At 46.5% G+C, this 22,622-nt stretch overlaps 1 protein-coding gene and 1 long non-coding RNA gene across 8 annotated transcripts in view; one reads left to right on the top strand and one right to left on the bottom strand.

Moving 5' to 3' along the window:
* The first annotated feature begins 1,381 nt into the window (after positions 1-1,381).
* LOC116544144 lies at positions 1,382-22,577 on the top strand. The gene is made up of 3 exons (XR_004265834.1): positions 1,382-2,202; positions 4,325-4,330; positions 22,567-22,577. It is a non-coding gene; the product is annotated as an uncharacterized LOC116544144 (long non-coding RNA).
* JCAD (junctional cadherin 5 associated) overlaps positions 5,527-22,622 on the bottom strand; it is a 98,464-nt gene continuing 81,368 nt past the window's right edge. For 5 of the 7 annotated variants that reach the window (XM_032270285.1, XM_032270283.1, XM_032270281.1 and 2 more), the window contains one exon: positions 15,275-19,272. In XM_032270285.1, the coding sequence (XP_032126176.1) occupies positions 15,483-19,272 (3,790 nt within the window). In that variant the 3' untranslated portion in view covers positions 15,275-15,482. Of the gene's footprint in view, positions 6,766-10,787; positions 11,150-15,274; positions 19,273-22,622 lie in introns of those variants that run through there. The other 2 variants (XM_032270286.1, XM_032270287.1) reach the window with 2 other exon arrangements.

The following is a 22,622-nucleotide window of genomic DNA, read 5'->3' on the forward strand; positions in this document are numbered from 1 at the left end:
AACCAACTAGGGGATAATCCTGACTTTAAAACCCACATCTTAGTGTGGTCTGAAATTTCAGACTAGCTAGAGGGTCCTGTGGTAGTCAAGCTTTGGGGCTCTGCACACATGCAGCCAAGGAAGAAATGAGGGAAACGGCTTACAAAAGCTTACGGGAGACAGAGGAAGTCTGCACTGGAAAGAAGGATCATATTTTTAAAAACTCAGAAACAACAGCTTAGAGGTTTATTGGTCTAATGACAGTCACAATTGGAGAGTATGTTGCACTGAGTCTCTGTCTGCTTCCGGAACCACCCTACAAGAGGACCGAGGCCTGGAAGGTTAAACCTACACATGGGCAGGCCAAGTATTTTCCCCAGAAGCTCCTGCTCTTGCTTCCTTTTCCGCGCAGTCAACACCCATAATGTGCTGGAGGTTCTCTATATGTTGTGTTATTATTTTTGAGACAGAGTCTCACTCTGTCACCTGGGCTGGAGTGCAGTGGTGTGATCTTGGCTCACTGCAACCTGCCTCCCAGGTTCAAGCGATTCTCCTACCTCAGCCTCCCGAATGGCTGGGACTACAGCCTGCCACTATGCCCAGCCAGTTTTTTACATTTTTAGTAGAGACGGGGTTTCACCAGGTTGGCCAGGCTGGTCTTGATCTCCTGACCTTATGATTTGCCCACCTTGGCCTCCCAAATTGCTGTGATTACAGGCATGCGACCCCATGCCTGGCTATTTTTTGTATTTTTATTTTTTTTTTTTTTTGAGATGGAGTCTTGTTCTGTTGCCCAGGCTGGAATAGATTGGCATGATCTCGTTTCACTGCAACTTCTGCCTCCTGGGTTCAAATTCTTCTGCCTCAGCCTCCCGAGTAGCTGGGACTACAGATGCGCTCCACTACGCATGACTAATTTTTGCATTTTAGTTGAGACAGGGTTTCACCATGTTGGCCAGGATGGTCTCAATCTCCTGACCTCATGATCCACCTGGCTTGGCCTTCCAAAGTGCTGGGATTGCAGGCGTGAGCCACTGCACCCAGCCTATATATTGGATTTTTAGGTTCTTTTGGTAGGAGAGGCTGGGGAAGACACAGAAACCAGGGATGTGATGTATGCATGGCCACGTGGTTAGTGATAGAGTCAATATTTGCACCTAGTCCCTGAATTAACTCTAGGCCTTTTTCCACAATGTGAGTAAGTCTTGGGGGAGACGTAAACAGAAGCTTGAACTCCCGAGAAATCCCGGTGGAGACCAATGGTGCTGGAACCCTGTGGACTACCTGTCCCTGCATTACCCACACCATCCAAGCTGCTTCCCTGCAGCCCACTGCCCTTCAGGAACCAGTGTCCAGGGCAGCTCTTGCACCCACAGTCAACGACAACAGATACAGGTACTTTCATGCAAAATCTTTATTTGGAACATGTGTGTTACCGAGCAGGCCAGCCGCCATCCTGAAATAGCAAGGGTATTTACATTGTGCAGAGAAACACAAGAGCTCCTTGAAGACATTCATCGGTGCTTTGCTGGTATTTATCTGCTACTTTGTCCTGCTTCTCTCTTCCCTGTGCTCATTATTCTTCATGCACCCTCACCTCATCACCTTAAGGCATCCTGTACCAGCCTGATCTGGGGGCAATGACTGCAGCCAGCAGTCGGCCATCGTCGATTGTCTTTCTAGGACCCTTTCTACCTGCCTTAGGTATTAATGGTGCCCAAAGAAAGAATGAACAAATGAAAGTTTCTGTAGTTAGCTGGGCATGGTGGCACGCACCTGTGGTCCCAGCTACTAGGGAGGTTGAGGTGGGGAGAGCCCTTGGGCCCAGGAGCTTGAGGCCGCAGTGAGCCATGATCATGCCACTGCACTCCAGCTCAGGCAACAGAGCAAGACCCTGTTTTAAGGGAAAAAAAGTTTCTTTGGGGTTGCAAGGCCTTGTCTTCACCAAATTTTAGAAGTTCCCCTGACCCCCTGAGATGTTTCTGCTGAGCATCTCTAACAGGCCTGACTGTGAGGGCTCGAATTTCAGCTGACCCAGGTGGAGAGTACTTCACTGATTTTTATAATCTGGAAGTGACTGCTTTTCCCCCTGGCCGGGACATATGGTTTTCATTTGTTTGCTGCCATATGCTTTTCAGCTTGAACTTGTCTTTGTCTTCTTGCTCCGTGACCATGAATGTCTCACATCTCAGCTCTGCTGCAGGGCAGGGGTGAAGGAGTGTGGTTGGTTGTAAGCCCCAGCAGGGCCGGCCTTTCATATGGAAAACGTTCCTCCTCACCCCCATCAAGGCATGGGGATGAACGGCCAGACACTCTGGGCTTGCCTTTGGGTTTAAGTTTCAGTCACTAAGCAGAGACCACAGAACAAGGACCTCCCTGTCCTCTGCTGTGTTCGTACACACCAGTATCACAGAGGCTTTCCGAGGGCAAAGCCAGGAATCTGTAGGGGCCTGGACCACCTCCCCACACTGCTGATGAAGCAAGGACTGTTTCGATGGGCAGGTTGCTAGCCTACGTCAACCTTTTCAGGAGGACTCAATCTGAATTTATGGTCTTCATCACTCCCTTTTTATTTCTTTCCAACAAAACCTGCAGGCTGGAGCCCATTCTTCCTTTAATGTTATTTTATCATCTCCCCCTTAGTGTGGTGGGTCCCAGAGTGGACCAACCCACACTCCCGGAGAAGGACCTCCCGCCAGGCACCTCTTAAAGGTCACTGGAATGTCTCTTAAATCCTGGCCTGAGTAGCAACTCTCCTCCCACAGACAGATGTACAGAATCTGCAATCGAAAACAAAACAAAAGGAAAATGCACAAATCCCCCAGGCCTGCAACAGCTTTGGCTTAAGAAACACACTCCCGCCCCACATCCCATCTCTTCAGCTTCATCTCCCCTGCACAAATGGGTCTGGTAGAACAATGCTCCCAAACGCCAACTTAGGATGTGGGAAATCTTTCCCTAAGCTCAAAGATGGATAGACAATTCTGCTGCACTGGTCACTTTGCAAGAGATGCTATCCTGACACTTAATTGTCTATTATTTAATCATTTAAAACAAACAAACAATAACAAAAACCCGAGCCAGAACACTGAAACATGATCTTTGGGGGGGGGTCACAAGATGAAATGGTAGGTGAATGTTATCTTCCATCAGCCCCTTCTGCCTCTGAGTTGGAAAAGTAGTTGTTTCAACAGATCAGCTTCATCCTTTTCCTTCAGAAGTCCTAAACCGAGATGCTGTCAGAGTAAGTCATTTTGCTGCTGCAAAAAATGATCAGGGTCTGGTTGTAGAGTCATTCGAGTTTAAAAACCTAAACTTCCATTAACAATGGCCCTTCACCAACAATAAAATGGAGCAGCGTAAGTTCTACTTAGAATTTTCACGTGAATGAAAACCGTAACCTACAACTCTAAGGAAACCAGGATCTCAAACAACAGATTCATGTTTTAGGGACTTTAAAGAAGAAATCCAAGCAGTTATGTACATGGACATAATCCTGAAGACCCAATCAGGGGCTGGACGCATGGTCAGTGAGGAGTTTTTCTGTAGTCTGCAGAAAAATGAGGTTGAAGGTGATAATACAGATATTTGGTTTTCAGTCATTCAGAAATTTTCTTCAAAGAAAGGCAATTTGAATCAAATTACCACCATTTTCCCCTTCTTTTGCAAACTCAAGAAATACTAACACATTGCGTATGTAATTCCTCATATAATTTTCAGTCCAAATGGTCAAAATTACAACTTTTAATTTTATGAGCTCCAAATTATTCAACACCAACAGTAAATTGTGTGCATGAGATAAAGACAAAAACAAAATACAAAAACTTTTTCTTCCAGCCACAAATAATAACGGAGTTATGTATGTTTGAGAAAGAGAAACAATAACTGAATAATTAGTGTTAAATTCAAGACCCCTCTGGGAAAGCTGTTGTTGATTAAAGGCTATTATTTACCTTAGAATATGAAAGGTTAAAAGTCAAATTTCCAAGTTAAGCTTATAAAGTTACCTTCCCCCAAAAGAAGACTTACATGTAGGCTTAAATTTAAAACAATTAAAGTATAAATACTGATAATTTCAACTTAATTCAGAATGGTTTCAGAAAGATACAATACAACAATTTAAGATAACAAAACAGAAGGGCATCATATTTTGGTTTGAGAATCACAGAAGGTACAATAGTATTTTTTTCCTTGGGGATCCTTCTCTTTCTCTTGAGAAATGAGCTAAAATTAAGTTATTTTGATTCAAAGAAGTATTTAGATGGTATCAACAAAGTATGTGTATATATATGTGCATGTATATACATACATACATACATATACCTTCTTACATTTGCATTTAAAGAGGGAAGTAAAGGGCCGGGCGCAGTGGCTCACACCTGTAATCCCAGCACTTTAGGAGGCTGAGGCAGGAGGATCACGAGGTCAGGAGATCAAGATCATCCTGGCGAACACAGTGAAACCCCGTCTCTACTAAAAATAGGAAAAATTAGCCGGGCGTGGTGGCACGCGCCTGTAGTGCCAGCTACTGGGGAGGCTGAGGCAGGAGAATCGCCTGAACCCAGGAGGTAGAGGCTGCAATGAGCTGAGATTGCACCACTGCAACTCCAGCCTGGGAGACAGAGTGAGACTCTTTCTCAAAAAATAAAAATAAAAAAGAGGGAAGTAAGACCCCACAAAGACCTGCAGGTGCCTCAGCCCTTCCTTGGTACTACCAGGTTACTTGGATGATTCACCAACTACAACAGTGTCCGAACGCTTCCCTACTGGATTTTTTTCTAGGAAGAGGAACTTTTTGTCCACCCCCCAATTGCTGCTGTGAAAACTGGAGCGCAGTATAACTTTTCATAAGAGCTGAATTCTGGACTGCAGATGAGTGTTTTGAAAAGATTTGGAAAGATTTTTTGGGGCAACTTAGATTCTGTTTTGCTTGTTACAGTCCAAATACATGAAGTTCTTATGAAACAAAATGGTACGGTGCAGATGAGAACAGGCCAGGAGAGTCCAGCCAGCCGTTTTAGGGCCAAAGGACAGATCACCCAATGGTTCACATTTTAGGAATTTGAAATGTCTAAAAATAGATAAGGTGGTTTCTCTAAAAGAAAATAAAATGAAAGAGAAGGGGAAAAAAATAAAAGGGACAAGGAGGACAGGGTGAAGGAGGGAGGGAAGGCAGGGAGGGAGGGAAGGCAGGGAGGGAGGGAGGGATGGAAGGCAGGCAGGGAGGGAGGGAGGGAGGGAGGGAAGGCAGGCAGGGAGGGAGGGAGGGAGGGAGAAAGGAAGGAAGAAAGGAAGGCAGGAGGGAGTGAGAGACACAAGAAATGATTTAGGGAACGTTAGTTATCAAGAATATCTTACTTAGAAAGAAAAAATGCATTAAAAAATGCATGAACTTTGTGCAGGTTAATGCAATATTAAACACAGTAGGATACATAGGCCTCATAATACTTTTGAAATGGCATATATATAATGTCCCCAAGCACTTTTTAAAAATATGCAGAAACTAATTCAGGATCATTCTAGATAAAAATACACATTTCTTTAAAGGGGTGGGGTGGCAGGGTGGGGAGAAACGTATGGTCTCAGGGATCCCCACACACATACAAAGATAAAACTATGTTTTTTTGGTAATTCTAGTTGATATGGCAGCAAAAATTGTCATAACAATGTTGGCTGGTTTTGAGAGGGTTATTTTCAAATATAACCTGATAGCTACATTTGTAAAAAAATCTTTGTGAAAAGTTGATTTATTAACCCTGTGATATGTCTATCTTGACATTTTCTAAGATAAAATAAAAGTAGCAGAATTGCGAATGGGTAAGGGACAGAGCTTTGAAGCAAAAGGGAACCCTCTTTGGGTTCCTCTCACACGAAGGGATACAGACTCTTAAATAAAATAATACTTCCTTAAAAATCTGCTGCCTAACAATTGTTTACATCATAGAAAAATAGCATTTTTGTAAAAAGAAATATAGTCACTTTGTTAAAATGGTCTATTTTAAACCAGCAATTGTTTTTCATATAAAGAATTTCTAAATACCCATACAGAAAATAAAAATAGATAATACTGAGTGCAAAGCAGACAATGGCATGTTTGCAAATGATCAAAATATTTCACTGCCAGATAAATAATGCTCTTAGTATATTACAGTACAAGTTTTAACTTTTTAGGAACTTAAAAGATATTGCTTTTATTCTCTGATGGCAAGCTACTTATAAGTAAAGTTACTTCCAGCAGCAGAAGGCCAAATTGATTAGAAATGGATCATACCTATTGATTCACATTTCCCCTGAACTGAAACACCAGGCAATGAGCTGTGTCCCCAACTCCTTCACAGGAGCACGGACCGCAGGCCACAGAGACACAGAGGGGCCAACACCAATCACGGGCCTTTCCAAAGCATTTACTAGACCTTCCACATTCAAATCTTCACCCAGAACAAGGGCAACACCAAACTATTTACCAGCTTGGTCAAATCTCCCATGAGGGACAGTTTCTGTGAAAACTCCTTCCTAATTACACGCATTAAATCTTCATGCTATAAAAACAGATGGTTTCAACGGACGATTGCTCTATCGCCACAAAGCAATTCTGAGAGGGTGGCAAGTTTCCTAGTGGCAGTAGTAAAGAATGTTACCAGGATGCTAAAACCCGGCAGCTTCCAGCTTCTACACGGGGAAGTGGGGCTGATAGAAGAAATCTACCAGCTACTTGAGAATACTCAATTAGCAACACAAGGCCAGCATTTCCTCACACTCTCTCCACTCTGCTAGGGTCATAGGAATCTGTAAAACAGGGAAAGAAAATGAAAGAAAATTAGCGGTATATTCAACTCTTCTATTTTCTGTTTAATTCTTAGACCATAAATTTGTCTAGGGAACAAAATCTACAAGTGTATAAAGGTTAATTTTTAGATATTTTAACAATCCTGTTTGCACTACGGAGTAAAAAACTCTTTGTTAAAAAGGCTGTTTTCAAGGAATGTGCATAGTCATTCCCCAGACACAGATGGGAAAATATGAACTGCTGACAACTTTGGCGGCTCCTTCCTGTTCACCGTGGAATATACTTCACTTTAAACGCAGTGTTTCCAAATTGGCAGTGATGTGTTTGGCTGATATTAAGGGGATGTCTTATCTTTCTTTCTTCCTTTCTTCTTCTTTTTTTATTTTTTTGGTAAATTACAGCTCAAAAGAAAGCTTGCTTTGGAATATGCATCTTTGTGATCAAACGTTGTCCCTTGAAGGCTTGAGGATCTTGAAATCCTGACGCTGGGCTGGCAGTGAGAGGGTTTCCGTCTCTCATCACCACTGACCGGCAGGTAGGCCCAGGGCTGGATGCTCGCTCACCTGTCAGCGCAAGGCTTCCAGAGCCTTCCAACACAGGTGTGTACGAGTCTGGGCCATCATACTGATCCATTCTACTGCTGGTAATGGAAAAATCCCAATCTGTGCCCAGATGACCTGGATTTCTAAAACGGGACACGATACAAAAGAGCAATCATCCTAAACTGTCACTACCCCTGCTGCTGGGTGCTGCCAAGTCCCACAACCTCCAGTTCACAGATGTCTGTCTGGAATCCAGACAAACCTGAGGCTCACACGTGCGCCTCCTGTGGTGAGATCTTCCTGCCATAGCAGCTCAAAGGTTTCTTAACTTTTAAGGAGAAAATGTTTAAACAATCTGAAAGGACTACAGCCATTATGGAAACGTTACGGAGGTTTCTCAAAAAAATTAAAAATAGAACTACCATATGATCCAGCAATCCCATGACTGGGTATGTACTCAAAGGAAAGGAAATCAGTATGGAAGAGATATCTGCATTGCAGTGTTACTTACAATAGTCAAGGAAATCAGTATGGAAGAGATATCTGCAGAAGAGATATTTACAATAGCCAAGGTCACTGCAGCATTGTTTACAATAGTCAAGATAGGAGGCTACCTCATCATCGAGGTGTTCGTCACTGGATGTGCAGATAAAGAAACTGTACATACACAAACAATGGAATATGATTCAGCACTAAAAGATAAGCCGATCCTGCTGTTTACAACAACACATGCATGAAACTTAAGGACATTATGGTAAGTGAAAAAAGTTGAAATCACAGTAACAGAGAGTAGAAAGGTGGCTAGGGGCTAGGGTGAAAGAAAAAGAGAAATAGTGGCCAAAGGGTACAAACCCTAAGATGCACAGAAATGAGGCACCCAGCTTTGATGGGTGAATAAGGACTAGAAGGACTTAGATGAATAAGTACTAGAGACCAGGTGCACAGCATGGTGACTTCAGTTACTAACGCCATGGTGTACACTTGGAATTTGTGAAGAGAGTACATCTCGAATATTCTCAGCACACACTCGAAAAACTGGTAACTATGTTAGGAGATGACTATGTTAACTGCCCTGACTGGGTTTCTCACTTCACAACCTATACATGAATCAAAGCACCATGTTCTGCACCTTAAATATATGCAATTTTTGTCAATCATAACTCAATAAAGCTGGAAAAAAAAAGAAAAAGGAAAAAAAAATAGCACGGCTCAGCATGGTCAAAAAAGGTGATTCATGTGAAAGAAGGAAAGAAAGAAAAAGAGAAGAGAAAAGAAAAGAAAGGAAAGAAGGAAGGAAGGAAGGAAATCTGGCAGGATTCGACAGTCAGAAAAGCAATCTTTTGGCTGGGCTACGTGGCTTGCACTGGTAATCCCAGCGTTTCGGAGGCTGAGGTAGGTGGATTACCTGAGGTCAAGAGTTCGAGACCAGCCTGGCCAACATGGTGAAACCTGTCCCTACTAAAAATACAAAAATTAGCCAGGTGTGGTGGTGCATGCCTGTCGTTCCGGCTACTTGGGAGGCTGAGGCAGGAGAATCACTTGAACCTGGGAGGCGGAGGCTGCAGTGAGCTGAGCTCTGAGATCACACCACTTGCACTCCAGCCTGGGCAAAAGAGTGAGACTCCATCTCGGAAAAAAAAAAAAAACAATCTTTTCTGAAATCCATCTGGACAACTGTGCATTGCAAAGGCCATAGACATTCCAGTTTCTCCAGCAGCAAAATGTCTTACACATCCTCCTGACTCCTTTTCAACCTGGCTGAGACAGGTTTATGATACAACAGGTCCCGCGACTGTGGTGACTGAGACAGCGTTGAGAGCACTTTGAGTCCTACATTACTAACCAGATGGGACAGTCTCTGCATTTAGGAAAAGGAGTCTGCGCCTGCTCAAACATCACTATCTACATGCAGGGGCAATCTGGCTAAAAGGCAGGGGAGTTCACATAAGTTCCTTCTGACTGCTGAAGTTTAACGACATCCATGAAACATTGTAAGACATTAATAGCTGGGTGCTTCACTACTGTGCTCAATCAGCCTCACAGTGTTCACCTGAGAGGGTCCTCCTGTGAGCAGAGGTGTCTTTTTCTCCATTGAGAAGAAGGTGGGCGGTCACTAAATGATGAGAACATGTGGAGGTCACACGTCCAGCTACTGGGAGCATCTGTTGTTAAGATGCTCAGTCTCTTCCAGGCTAAGCCTCATGTTACATGACACTGGGCACTGAAGAGGCCATGCCACGTCTGTCTGTACCACACCACCCAATGCACGCACCCTTTGGGGCCCTTATTATCTGTGCTGTGTTGTACCTATCATATCAAGTGTCTTTAGATTACAAATGGTCATTTCAGCTCACATCTTTTTAGTGGTCTTTTGTGCCAGGCACAACACAGACACCTCCACAGGACAAACCTGCCGCCCGCAGTCCCATGGGCTCTTTCTTCAGCTCATGGACTGTCCAGGTCCCATAAAAGTATAATGTGGGTCACAAAACATTATATTATTTCGTAAAGACAGGGTCTCGCTCCGTCACCCAGGCTAGAGTGCAGTGGCACGGTCACAGCTCGCTGCAGCCTTGAACTCCTAGACTCAAGCGATCCTCCTGCCTCAGCCTCCCAAGTAGTTGTGACTACAGACATCCACTACCATGCTTAATTTTGTTTTTTATTTTTTGTAGAGATGGGGGTCTCACTATGCAGCCCAGGCTGGCTTGGGGCTCACATAATCCTCCCACCTCTGCCTCCCAAAGTACTGGGATTATAATCATGAGTTACCATGCCCAGTCATCAGTATTTTGAGTTTTCTAGTAGCTAGGTTAAAACAAATAAAAACCAGTGAAACTAATTTTAATAGTATATTTTATTTCACCAAATATATTCAAAATATTATCATTCTAATACATAACCAATATAAAAATTGAGATATTTTAGATTTTTTTTTGTACTAAGTCTTTGGAATCTGGTGTGTCTCCTACACCTAACAATACTTCTCAATTTGCATGAGCCATATTTCAAGTGCCCAGTAGCTGTATATGACGAGGAGCTATTATATTGGACAGCACAGGTCTGGGGGACAGGGTGGTTACCGGGAGAATTAAGAATCCTGTTTCCTGTGGGATCCATTTCAGCTGAGGACAACACACTGAGGCCTACCATAAAAGGCATTTCACCTATTCATGCCCCGAAGATGTCCTAACATCCAGCCTTCTAATGGAGCAATCTGGCATCATGAAGCCTTCCCCCTTTTGTTCATTTTGGGCCTCACACAGGTACCTCTTCTTTCTTCCCTTGGATTCATATTAACAGGGTTTGCAACAGAGGATGATGGGACCAGGAGGTTCTGTGTAGGATGAGAGGCTGGGATGACACTTCTGAATTAGAGCCTAAGTCATCCAGCAAAGATGGGAGTCTGTGACCTGAATTGGCTTTGGGCTGCTGATTTCTTAACCAGAGGCACGAAAGACCACTACAGACATGTGCGCTGAAATGACCAACTTTAATCTAAAATAAAGACAATTGATGATGCAACATAGATAATAAAGTTCTAGAAGGGGGTGTGTGTAGTTCTAGAAGGTGAGGCAGTGCAGGGAGACACGGCATGGCCTTGTTTTACAGTTCCGGCACACGGGCTGAATTTCAGTGGGCCACGGATTTAGGGGCGATGAAGCAGCTCTAGCATGATAGGGTCATGGGGGCAGCAGTGGGGTGGGGAGGGAGATGAGGAGTCTCGTGTTCAAAATCGTTAAATGCTTCAAAAGGAAAGCCAAGTCCAAGAGCTTATCAGTGACATGCCAGCAAGGCTATGGGGTCCCCTTCAGCTGAGGACAACACACTGAGGCTTACCCTAGGGGAACAGTGAAGGACTGTTCTCACTTGAGGAGGCACAGTGAGTGGAAGAGTGGACATCTGTCAACAGTTTTACTACCTCTATCATGTGACCTGCTCTCAAAACCAGTGGTTTTGAATATTGAGGCCTGGTGACCATCACATGAAAGGCCTATAAAGGGCCACCTGAGCCAAACAAATGTGAGAAACCGTCCCTAATGGTGCTGTCCCCTCCAATCACGGTCATGCACCACAGAACAACGTTTTGGTCAATGATGGGCCACACATATGACAGTGGTCCCGTAAGATGATAATGAAGCTGAAAAACTCCTATCATCTAGTGACGTCATAATGTCATAGTGCAATGAATTTTAAACAAATGTGGTGTAGCCTAAGTGTACAGGGTTTATGAAGTCTACTGTAGTGTAGAGGAATTTTCTAGGCCTTCACATTTGGTCACCACTCACTGACTTGCCCAGAGCAACTTCCAGTCCTGCAACCTCCATTCATGGTAAGTGCCACATAAAAGTGGTCCTTTTTTTTTTGTTTTTTGTTTTTTTTTGACACAGAGTCTCGCTCTGTCACCAGGCTGCAGTGCAGTGGCTCAATCTCAGCTCACTGCAACCCTGCCTCCTGGGTTCAAGCGATTCTCCTGCCTCAGCCTCCCAAGTAGCTGGGACTATAGGCATGCACCACCATGCCCAGCTAATTTTTGTATTTTTAGTAGAAATGGGGTTTCACCATATTGACCAGGATGGTCCCGGTCTCTTGACTTTGTGATCTGCCTGACTCAGCCTCCCAAAGTGCTGGGATAACACATGTGAGCCACCATGCCCCACAGTCCTTTCTTTTTTTATATTTTATACCATATTTTTACTGCGACTTTTCTTTCTTTTTTATTTTTAGATGGACTTTCACTCCTGTTGCTGAGGCTGGGGTGCAATGGCATGATCTCAGCTCTCTGCAACCTCTGCCTCCCAGGTTCAAGAGATTCTCCTGCCTCAACCTGCCAAGTAGCTGGGATTATAGGCGCCCACCATTACATCCGGCTAATTCTTGTATTTTTAGTAGAGACGGGGTTTCACCATGTTGGCCAGGCTGGTCTTGAACTCCTGACCTCAAGTGATCCTCCCGCTTTGGCCTCCCAAAGTGCTGGGATCACAGGCATGAGCCACCGTGCCCGGCCTGTACCTTTTCTTTAGATGTGTTTAGATACACAAATGCTTACCGTTGTGTTACAATTGCCTGCAGAATTCCATACAGTAACAGGCTGTACACGTTTACAGCCTGGGAGCAATAGGCTGGGAGTGTGGTAGATTCTACCATCTCGGTTTGTGGACGTGCACTCTCTAAGGTGTTCACACAACGATGAAACTACTAACAAAGCATTTCTCAGAGTAAGCCCCATCATTAAGTGACACATGACTGTACTTGAAAGTGCCCCAGGAAGCTGTCAACATGAGTAGCTCTCTGCCTGTAGATTTTTGGCCATTTTATTGTGTATTAGCAACTGTATCAGATGGAGAAGAGAAAAAAATAATTAAGTTTTCTGCTTGTTAGTAGTGATGGTTAAAAAAAAAAAGGTCACGAGGAAGGTGTTTTTAATAACTGGCTAAAATTAAAATGTGCACTACCTGGGTGTTTTTAGATACCTACTGGACCTTCTCATTCTAAATGGTCAAGCTAAAAATCAAGGAAGTGCTTTTCTGAACTGGAAATTTTATCTTATCAAATACTCCCTGGACGGGGCACCATGGCTGAGGCAGGAGGATTATTTGAGGCCAAGAATTTAAGACCAGCCTGGGCAATGTGGCAAGACCCCATCTCTACAAATTAAAAAAATTAATAAAAATAAAATAAAAAAGCTGAGTGTGGTGGTGCATGCCTGTAGTCCCAGTTACTTGGGAGGCTGAGGCAGGAGAATCACTTGAGCCTAGGAGTTTAAGGCTACGGTGAGCTACGATCATGCCACCGCACTCCAGCCTGGGCAACAGAGTGAGACTCTGTCTCAAACGAAACAAAAAAACCAACAAAAAACCTCCCTGAAATAGGTATCCATGAACTGAGACACAGAAATATTTACCAACTGGTATTTTATTATAATAAGATTAATTTGTCTTATTTTAAACTCTTAAAATTCTCAGGAAGCCACAGAACTGAGAAAATCATCCTGATTTTATAGATGAAGAAACTTGCTTTAGAAGTCTATGACAAGCTTTAACTAGCCTTAAAGTCTAGTGGGCATATTTTTTGAGGAGGAAGGGGGACTGCAGAGGAATTAATGCTGAAGGCTATAATAATCCCGACAGCTCAGAAAATGGGCAGGTAACGCTTTTTCCACCATAATGGCAAAGCCTTCACATTCTCGGTATTCTCTACCACAGCAGAGCCCCAATTCGTCCAACTAGAGGATCCAACAGAGCCCCGACAAAGGATTATTTCAATCATGTATTCTGCATGTGAAGCAGAGGAACAACACCTGCTAACACCCCTAAGAACCCCACTGTATTTGGGGAAATCTTGAAAGTGCTCATGTACATTTTTTTGTTCAATAGAAATCTCTGACTACTTCCAACTGAAATAACTGCTCTTTCCAATCTGCTTCAAAATTCTTGGGTTTCAAAACAGAAAACAGAAAGGGGTGGGAGGCGCAGAACCACCTGCTGGAGACTGGGAAGGAAAAAAGAAGGGCCTGGCTCAGGAGAGGGCATTCCCCTAACTCAACTCGTGGGGGCCGAGGTTTTCTTTTTTCCCTTCTTGTAAAACGGCTTGAACTGGGATGAGCTCAGTAGCTCACACCGGTAATCCCAGCACTTTGGGAGGCCAAGGCAGGCAGATCACCTAAGGTTAGCAGTTCAAGACCAGCTTGGCCAACACGGTGAAACCCAGTCTCTACTAAAAATGCAAAAGTAAGTCGGGCATGGTGGCGCGTGCCTGTAGTCCCAGTTACTTGAGAGGCTGAAGCAGGAGAATCGCTTGAACCCAGGAGGCAGAGGTTGCAGGGAGCCAAGATGGCGCCACTCCAGCCTGAGTGACAAAGTGAGACTCTGCCTCAAAAAAAAAAGAAAGAAAGAAAAGGAAAAAAAGAAGGCTTAGACTAAATGACAGAAGGTCCCTTCCAGTCCATGGCTTATGATGTAGATCTTTTGACATTTATCTTTTGACATTCTGATCATTTCTAGGATCTATAATTGATTCCCAGGCTCTGAAGAAAATGCCTGAAACAGACATGCCAAGAATTCTCTGGACCTGTTTCTATGAGAGTTGAGATGGTAAAGTCATGATGGGGGAAATCTCTGTCACCGTGGATGGGAACCTGCCTTGTGGTTTTATGTTATCAAAGGAGGCTCCAAAAACACATTAAGGTAAGACGATGGAGAGGACTCAAAGGAAGACACCTCACCTGAGTTTAGCAATCGAAACTTAGGGGACTTCAGAAACATGGTAGGTGGGTAGGTTTTCTGGGGGCTGGGGTGTTGAGAAAGTACAAACTGAATTTTGTCTAGCAAATGTTTTTACTGAAACCTGAAAGTTTCATGAATGGCATGGCAGTGGAAAAGGGAAAAAAATGGAAGGCCAAAGAATTGTGGAGGGTGCAAATGTAAGACAGAATGCAGAATGGGAATCGTGGTTTATTCAATGAACTTGCCACACCATCTTTTTTAGGTTGGTAGAGGGCACTGAGGGCTGTTAGGGTGAATGAATGCCTGTGACTTGAGAAGGAGAGTAGGGAGTACATGTGCCGTGGTCTCCAGCGAGATTCACAGGGCCTGCACCAAGGCTGGAGTGCTTGATTGATTGACCTCTTCACATTAAGAGGCTTGAAAAGTTGTTTATGTAGACAACACATAGTGGTTTACATACTTTCTCTAAAGATATGCTCATTTTTAAAAGACACTGCGAGAGGCTGAGCATAGTGGCTTATGCCTATAATTCTAGCACTTTGGGAGGCCAAGGCAGGAGGATCACCTGAGCTCAGGGGTTCGAGACCAGCCTGAGTAACATAATGGGATCTCGTCTCTACAAAAAAGTTAAAAAATCAGCTGGAGATGGTGGTGCACGCCTGTGGCCCCAACTACTCAGGAGGCTGAGGTGGGAGGATCACTTGAGCCCAGGAAGCAGTGGAGGTTGCAGTGAGCAGAGACTGCGCCACTCAACTCCCGCCTAGGCAACACAGTGAGACGCTATCTCAAAAAAATAAAATAAAAATAAAACACTGCAAGATCTTGAATTTTAAAGACCGCTTCTGCACAATTCTTTGAAACTAAGGAATCTTTTGATAAAACATTTCCCAGGGTCAACTTGATCTATCTGAATATGCAGATTTACATTATCCACCAACCTGGTATTTTTTAAATAAAGACTCCAAATGCATGCCAAGCCCCTGCCTGCCTGCCCAATTCCTCACCTGGGCACCAGAAGTCTTGATCCAGGCTCTTCTCCTTTTGTGCTGCTGGATGCTCCTTCTCTTCCTTGGAGATGCTGTCCTTGGAGACGGAGAGTGAGTGGCCCCCTCTCCAGGCCCGGTCCCCGCCGCCAGGAGACACGAGGCCTCCCGGGAGCCCGGCCTGGCCCCTCGTGGTGGCCTTCAGTTCCTCAGCCTCCTCCAGGCAGTCGGCATTCCTGGAGCTCAGGAATCTCATGCGCGACACGGAACTCACCTCTTTCATTCTCATCAGGCGGTCAGCGTCCGCTCTCCTAGGCGGGGAGGCTAGCTTCTCTTGTAAACTTTCGATCACTTTGGAAGGGCTTCTGAGTCTCTTTTCTGAGCCTGCCACACTTGGGGGTCCTTCTACAAAATGGAACAAAGTGGACCTGAAGGGTGGTTTTGCCTCCACATCCTTTTGTTCGAAGGACTTAGACTCCGAGGGGCTGGGCTCAGGCTCAGGGACGGGGGCTGCGCTGGTGACCACCCCGTCCACATCTGAGTCCTCAAAAGCCTGAGGAGCCCGCTTGGCACTGTCCCTGTCTCCTACAAAGAGAGGGCTCTTGGTCCAGCCGCATTTCCGCCTGCCATAAAAGGAATCGGTGGACACCCTGGGGACAGCTGCCGGTGCTGGGCCAGATGGCGGCTCTTCCTGGGGGGACTCTGGGGTGCAGGCACTTGCGTCGGGCTCAGCAGGATGGTTCTGTCCTGCTCTCTGGGTGCCCGGCAGGAGGGACTCCACTGCCACCTCAATGCCCAGGATCCTTGCAGCTCTGGCTTGCAAGGACTCACCTGGGGGGATTTCTACCACACTCGCTTCACCCAAAGACCCCTCTAGCTCGCTGGCACCCTGCTCTTGCCCAGGGGTGAGCCCCACGGACCGTAAGTCTGGAGCTGAGAGCCCTCGGTTCTTGTTAGACAGGGACAGCGGGAGCCCTGCGGCCCTCTCTCCACCGTCAACCTGCCGAGGGACCGCTTGGCTCGGTTTCACAGAGCTGAAAGCACTGGTGAATTTCTGACCTCCCTGGAGCTCCCTAGGTTCAGCTGGATAGGACAGGGGCACTGGTTTTGCGTCACTTGATTTTGAAGACATGCTCATCACAGGAACTGGGCTGCCTGCGAGCCCGTCCATTCCATTGCTCACCTCCGGGTGTCTCTTCTGTGCACTCACGTTTCCATCTGCTGACCAGAAAGGTGCACCGCCACCATCTTCCGCGCGACAGCGGCCCGGGGATGGCGGCCAGGCACGCGGGTGGCCAGGCCCCCACTCGTCACTCCAGCTCTCAGACTTACTCTCGCCTCTTCCCGACCTGCACACGGGGCTCTCTGGCACCCACATCCTCGGCTGTGGCTCAACCCTCATTTCCGGGCTGTTTCCACGGAAGCCCACATTCTCCTGCTGCGGTTCTGCCTCAGTTTCCTCACCACTGCTGCTCCTGCTGCTGCTGCTGCTTTCTTCCTCTTCCTGGAGCTCCTTGTTAAAACTTTCTAACTGACTGATCAAATCCCAGGGACGACGGCTGACCGGTTTCAGGAGAAACTGCCCGAAGAGTTGTTTACTGTTGCACGGGCCTGTGGGCTCCCCCTTCACCACCTCCCGCTTGGGCTCAGGGTGGCCTCCAAGCCTGTGGACATCCACGCAGGGCTGACTTCGGCCTGCTTTTGGCACCGGTGCCTGATCTACAGACAAGGAAGTCCTTGAGAAAGCACTGTTGCTGGATGGGCTGAGGGACCTGTGCCCTTTCAGGTGACGGGCACTTGGCCTCTGTTTGCGGTCACCGTAAGGGAATGCCGTAGGCATCTGAGCTTCGGAGGCAGCAGGGTCTGAACCTTTTGGACTCGGGGGCGCATGACTCGACCCTCCCGGCTTTGCACCGGGGAGCAGCTGTGAGCTTTGGGGTTCCTCAGAGAAACTGGTTTGTGTTTGCTGATCCCTGTACCGGTGCCCTGGCCAAGAGCCAGAATGCTTGAGTTCTCTGTGCTTTGTAAGGTGGATGAATCTGAGGTCATTTGTTTGGCTGTCTTCTGGTTCCCCCAGGTCCTGTTTTTGGAACTCTGTTCGCCCCCCCATGCTTCCTGTGAGGGCCTGCAGCTCTAGGTCGGTGGAAGACATGCTCAGCAGGCTCTGTTCTTGCAGAGCTGGGCTCTTATCAGACCCATTCTTTTGATCGGCGCTGGGCTTTAAGTCATTGTTGTCCATATCTCTATCTGGCAGATGTGATTCTGATTTCACTGGGATAGAAACCAAACAAAATATAGTCTCGTTCATTCTTTTCTTTGAACTTTTCTTGGTGCGACTCCCAGTTTCGAACTTTTTGAGCTTGGTTTGAGTTTCACAGGTGCTCTCGCCCAGGGAGTATGGGGAGGAAACTTGCCTTCTGGTGTGACCGTGCTGGCTGCCTCTCACGTCAGGCCGCTGTCCCCTTGCCACACAGCGGTCTCTCTGGCTGGGGAGGCCACTGTTTTCCCCTTCCCCAGGGAGCTGGCCCCACAGCCACCGGGGGCTGGGATTGGCCGAGACCAGGCCCCTTTCATCCCCTGATGGGGGTATCAGGCTCTGTGGGTTCCAGGTAGCACCATCAGCCTGCGTTCCTCCATGAGCCGGCTCTTGGGCAGTGACAGGACTGGAGTTATATGATTTATCGTCAAGTTTTATATCTTCACAGAAACCCTGGGGCTGAGCTAGTTTAAAATGTCGTAACCGTGGGTCATCAAAGGGAATGTACTGAACGAAGCCGTCGTAGGCAGTGACAGGCCGGGGGTGTCCAGGGAGCTCCTGAGGCGAGCGGGGGCTGGCACCATACTCATTTCCAATTTCAGGGGGGCCTGAAGGAGGCTGACCGCTGGCCCCGGCCTTCTCGGTCGGAGACTGCTGCTGGCTGTGACCGCCACACACATTTACGGGCGCCGTGTCTTCTAAGTAGGGGTTTGGGATGTTCTGTGGGGGTGACCTGTATGAGGGCGGAGGCACATACACTGGAGGTTCCAACCCTGGGTCCGACAGGCAGAGCTCGTGCCTGGGGACATAGGCATCCATCTGCTGGCTGTCCTGAGAGTCACTGCTGTCTGCTCCTCCCCTAGATTGCTGGTGTAAGCCATAAGATGGGGGCTTCAGGGGCCTCCCAAACTTAGGCCGGGGAAATGGGGCCGGGCAGCCACCCTTCTCAGAATTCCTCGTGGAGTCCAGATTTGGTGCATGAGTGGGAAGATACGGTGGCAATTTAGGTGAATGCCTGTCATGTAACGGAATGGGAATTTCCGTGCAACCCAGGCCCTCGGGGGAAAGAACTTTAGGCAGTGAGCGGGATTTCCCTTTGTTCTGAGAATTCAACACGTGTTCTCCTTGAATGAATGGGTACAGGTCTTGAAACAGTCTCTCCCCATCCCCATCAGACATCTGCCTCCCTAGTTTACGTGGCTGGCTCCGGCTTTCCAGGCTGACGTTCTGCCACTTGGCAGGAGCCGACATTCTCAATTCTTCTTCCCAAACTGCCTTCTTCATCGCATGCTCTGACCTTCCTCCACCTTCCCATGGACCCTCCCTCATATGGACAGGCAGGCCGTGGGCTTGGGCCATGCCTCTGGCCTCCAGGTCTTCACGACCCCTCGGCTTCTGGCTCCTGGCTGCCTGCCGTCCTCTTCTCCTCTGGGCTTGATCATTAGCAGTCGGGGGATGAGAGGACCATGCTGAGGCTGAGTTGGGATGATTAGAAAACCTACAAAGCAAAGAGGCACAGACGTTAGGCACAGAAGGAACATGGCTTCATCGGCTTCTATGACTGGCGTTCAAAGTCAAACTCAGGCCAGCAACTTTGAAAACTTGGTTCCCAGCCACAGTACTTGCCAGCTTTAAAGAAAACATATCCCATTAATTATGGTTGGAAGACAGCCATGTGTTTTGGCATCAAGGGCCAAGAAGGGGCAGCAGTGGGCGGCCCATAAGAATACACGGATGTTGGGTGTACTCCAGAGATGCCAACGTCCTTATAAACTTTAAAATGCCCAAGTGGGGGACCAGGCACCGTGGCTCATGCCTGTAATCCCAACACTAAGGGAGGCCAAGGTGGGAGACTGTCTTGAGGCCAGGAGTCCAAGAACAGCCTGCGCAACAGTAAGACCCTGTCTCGACGTAAAATTTAAAAATCAGCCTGGCTTGGTAGTGCCTACCTGTCTCAGCAACTCCAGAGGATGAGGGAGAACTGCTTGAGCCCAGGAGTTCGAGGCTGCAGTGAGCTGTGATCACGCCACTGCATTCCAGCACAGGCAACAGAGTGAGACCCTGCCTCGTGAGAAGAGAGATGCCCAAGGGAATAAGGTTTAAGCCTGCAGCAGTGCTTCTCAAGGTGTGGTCCTGGACCACTTGGAGCGCAGTCCCGGCTCAGTCCAGACATCCTGTGCAATCTCTGGGAGGCAATCTGGGAACCTGCTTTTAACAACATTGCTTTTCGGCAGCGGTTCTGAAATTCTAGCGAGAATCAGAGTCACCAAGTCCTGGAGCTGGCGAGACACAGATCGCTGGGTCCCACCCCCAGCTTCTCATCTGGCAGGTCTGGGTGGGGGCTCTGTAATCTGCAAGTTCCCAGGTGATGCTGAGGCTGCTGGTCCCAGGGCCTTACTTTGGGAACCATCATTGCTGGTGGCTGCTCATCTTGACTGCAGATTAGAATCCAGGAGGACTTCGAAAACCCAGATGCCAGGCAGGATCCTGGACACATTACATTACAATCTTAGATATGTGGGTGGTAAATGTGGGGGAGGCGGCCAGGCATCTGAGCTTCTCCAAGTGTCCCCAGGGATTCCCAGCATGCAGCCAAGACTGAGAAAGATGTCTCTTGCAGAGTCCCCCATCTCTCTGATGGGAAGCATTACCCAGCGGGCTTATAAAATATACACATGACCAAGTTTCTCCCTCTGAAAGTTCACATTTGGCAGGTCTGGGTTAGGACCCATGCATTTGTATTTATATTTTTATTTACATATTTGTTTTTGAGACAGGGTCTCACTCTATCAATCTGGCTGGGTGCAGTGGTGTAAACATGGCTCACCACAGCCTCTAACTCCTGGGCTCAAGCAATCTTTCCACTTCAGCCTCCCAAGTAGTTGGGACTGAATACAGGCACATGACCATGCCTTGCTAGTTTTTAAAATGTTTTTGTGGAAATGGGGTCTTGCTATGTTGTCCAGTCTGGCCTCGATCTCCTGGCCTCATGAAATCCTCCTACCTTAGCCTCCTAATGTGTTGGGATTACAGACATGAAGCACCATGCCTGGCCCATCTGTATTTTTTTTTTTTTTGAGACTTGAGTATCACTCTATTGCCCAGGTTGGAGTGCAGTGGCACAATCTCAGCTCACTGTAAACTCTGCCTCTTGGGTGCAAGCGATTCTTGTGCCTCAGCCTCCCGAGTAGCTGGGATTATAGGCGCCTGCCACTACATCCAGCTAACTGTTGTATTTTTAGTAGAGACAGGGTTTCATGATGTTGACCAGGCTGGTCTTGAACTCCTGACCTCAAATCATCCTCCCACCTCAGCCTCCCAAAGTGCTGGGATTATAGGAGTGAGCCACTGCACTGGGTCCTATCTGTATTTTTAATAAACACTTCAGAGGATTCTTATCCTCAACTTTGGGAAGCACTGTTAGGACTCACATTAGGGGAAGAGGGCAGCCCGGTTCATGGCGCGAAACTCTCTGCAAGGCAGGAAATGGTAGTATCAAATGCAGGGTGCTGTTCACTACTGGGCCACACATTAGGATTTCCTTGTGAGTCTTTAAAAGATACCAATGCCCAGGGCCCATCTCCAAATATTTGGATGTAACTGGTCTAATGAGGAGCCAGTATATTTCAAAATCTCCCAAATGACTCTAGCACGCCTCCAGAGTTTAGAATCACAGTTCTAACACAACCAAAAGAAAGTATCTGAAGAACACTGCTATTCAGCTTAATGTGCGGAAATATTAAGCTACTACCTCTGAATGATCGGAGACTAGGGCCATATAATAGGGAAAAAACCATTAACTGGAAGGAAGTTCAGGGGACTCAACAGTTTTGATTCACCATGGGCGAGGCTGACATTGAAAATGTTTCAAGTCTAAGATAGCTGTTTGCTTTTTAAATTATTAAAGTAATGTATTCATTGTTGAAAATGAATGTTGGAAGAATACAAAAAATTACACAAAAAAATTGCTTATAATCTTTCTACTCAGAGATTGTTACTTTGACGCATATCTTCTTGCCTATGTGCATGTCAGCATGTGAATTTTTGAACAGCCTGAGTATTCTACTAGGTACCTGGTATCCTGTGAACATTTCCCGACACTTGCAGCACCAACAGCAGCAGCCGCTTACCCGGTGGTTGCTGTGCGCTAGGTCCATGCCACGCGCTTTCTGCAGAATAACTCATTTCAGCTTCACCAACATCCTTCCGAGGTAGAAGCTACTGTCATTCCCATTCTACAGAGGCGGAAACGGAGTCCCACCTGTTAAGTAACTTGCTTAATACTAACATTTGCTGGACACCATGCATGGTGCTAAGCCTGCCAAATGAATTATTTCATTTTGACATTACAATTACCACTATGTCCCCCTTTTACAGATAAGAAACTGAGGCATAGGTAGGTTAAATGATTTCTCCACATTACACAGCTTGCAAGGATTTGGGAAAGAGTTCTAAGCCAAGAAATGTGAACCTAAAGTGCATCACTTAACCCTGGGTTTTACTTCTTCCAGCATAATGAAAGCCCCTCAGGTGCTTAATGTTCATGGATGAATTGTATTCCATCACACGCATGTGATTTACTTAACCCTTTACAACGTTGACATTGATGTGGATTCTATTCTAAAACACTTTGAGACACACTATTGTATACAAACACATGATGCAGGTCTCAGATCACTTAGAGTAAATCCTTAGAAAAGAAATGAGTAGATCGTGTGGGATGTTGTGTTATGCATGTTGTCAATTTGACCTTAGATAAACCATCCAATTTATAGTCCCTCCTGCAGTGCAGAGAAGAGCTGGCCTTGCTGAACCTTTTCTTTTTCTATTCTTTTTTTTTTTTTTTTT

The sequence above is a fragment of the Sapajus apella genome, unplaced genomic scaffold (assembly GCF_009761245.1).
Source record: "Sapajus apella isolate SASKATOON/1434 unplaced genomic scaffold, GSC_monkey_1.0 scaffold207, whole genome shotgun sequence".
NCBI lineage: Eukaryota > Metazoa > Chordata > Mammalia > Primates > Cebidae > Sapajus > Sapajus apella.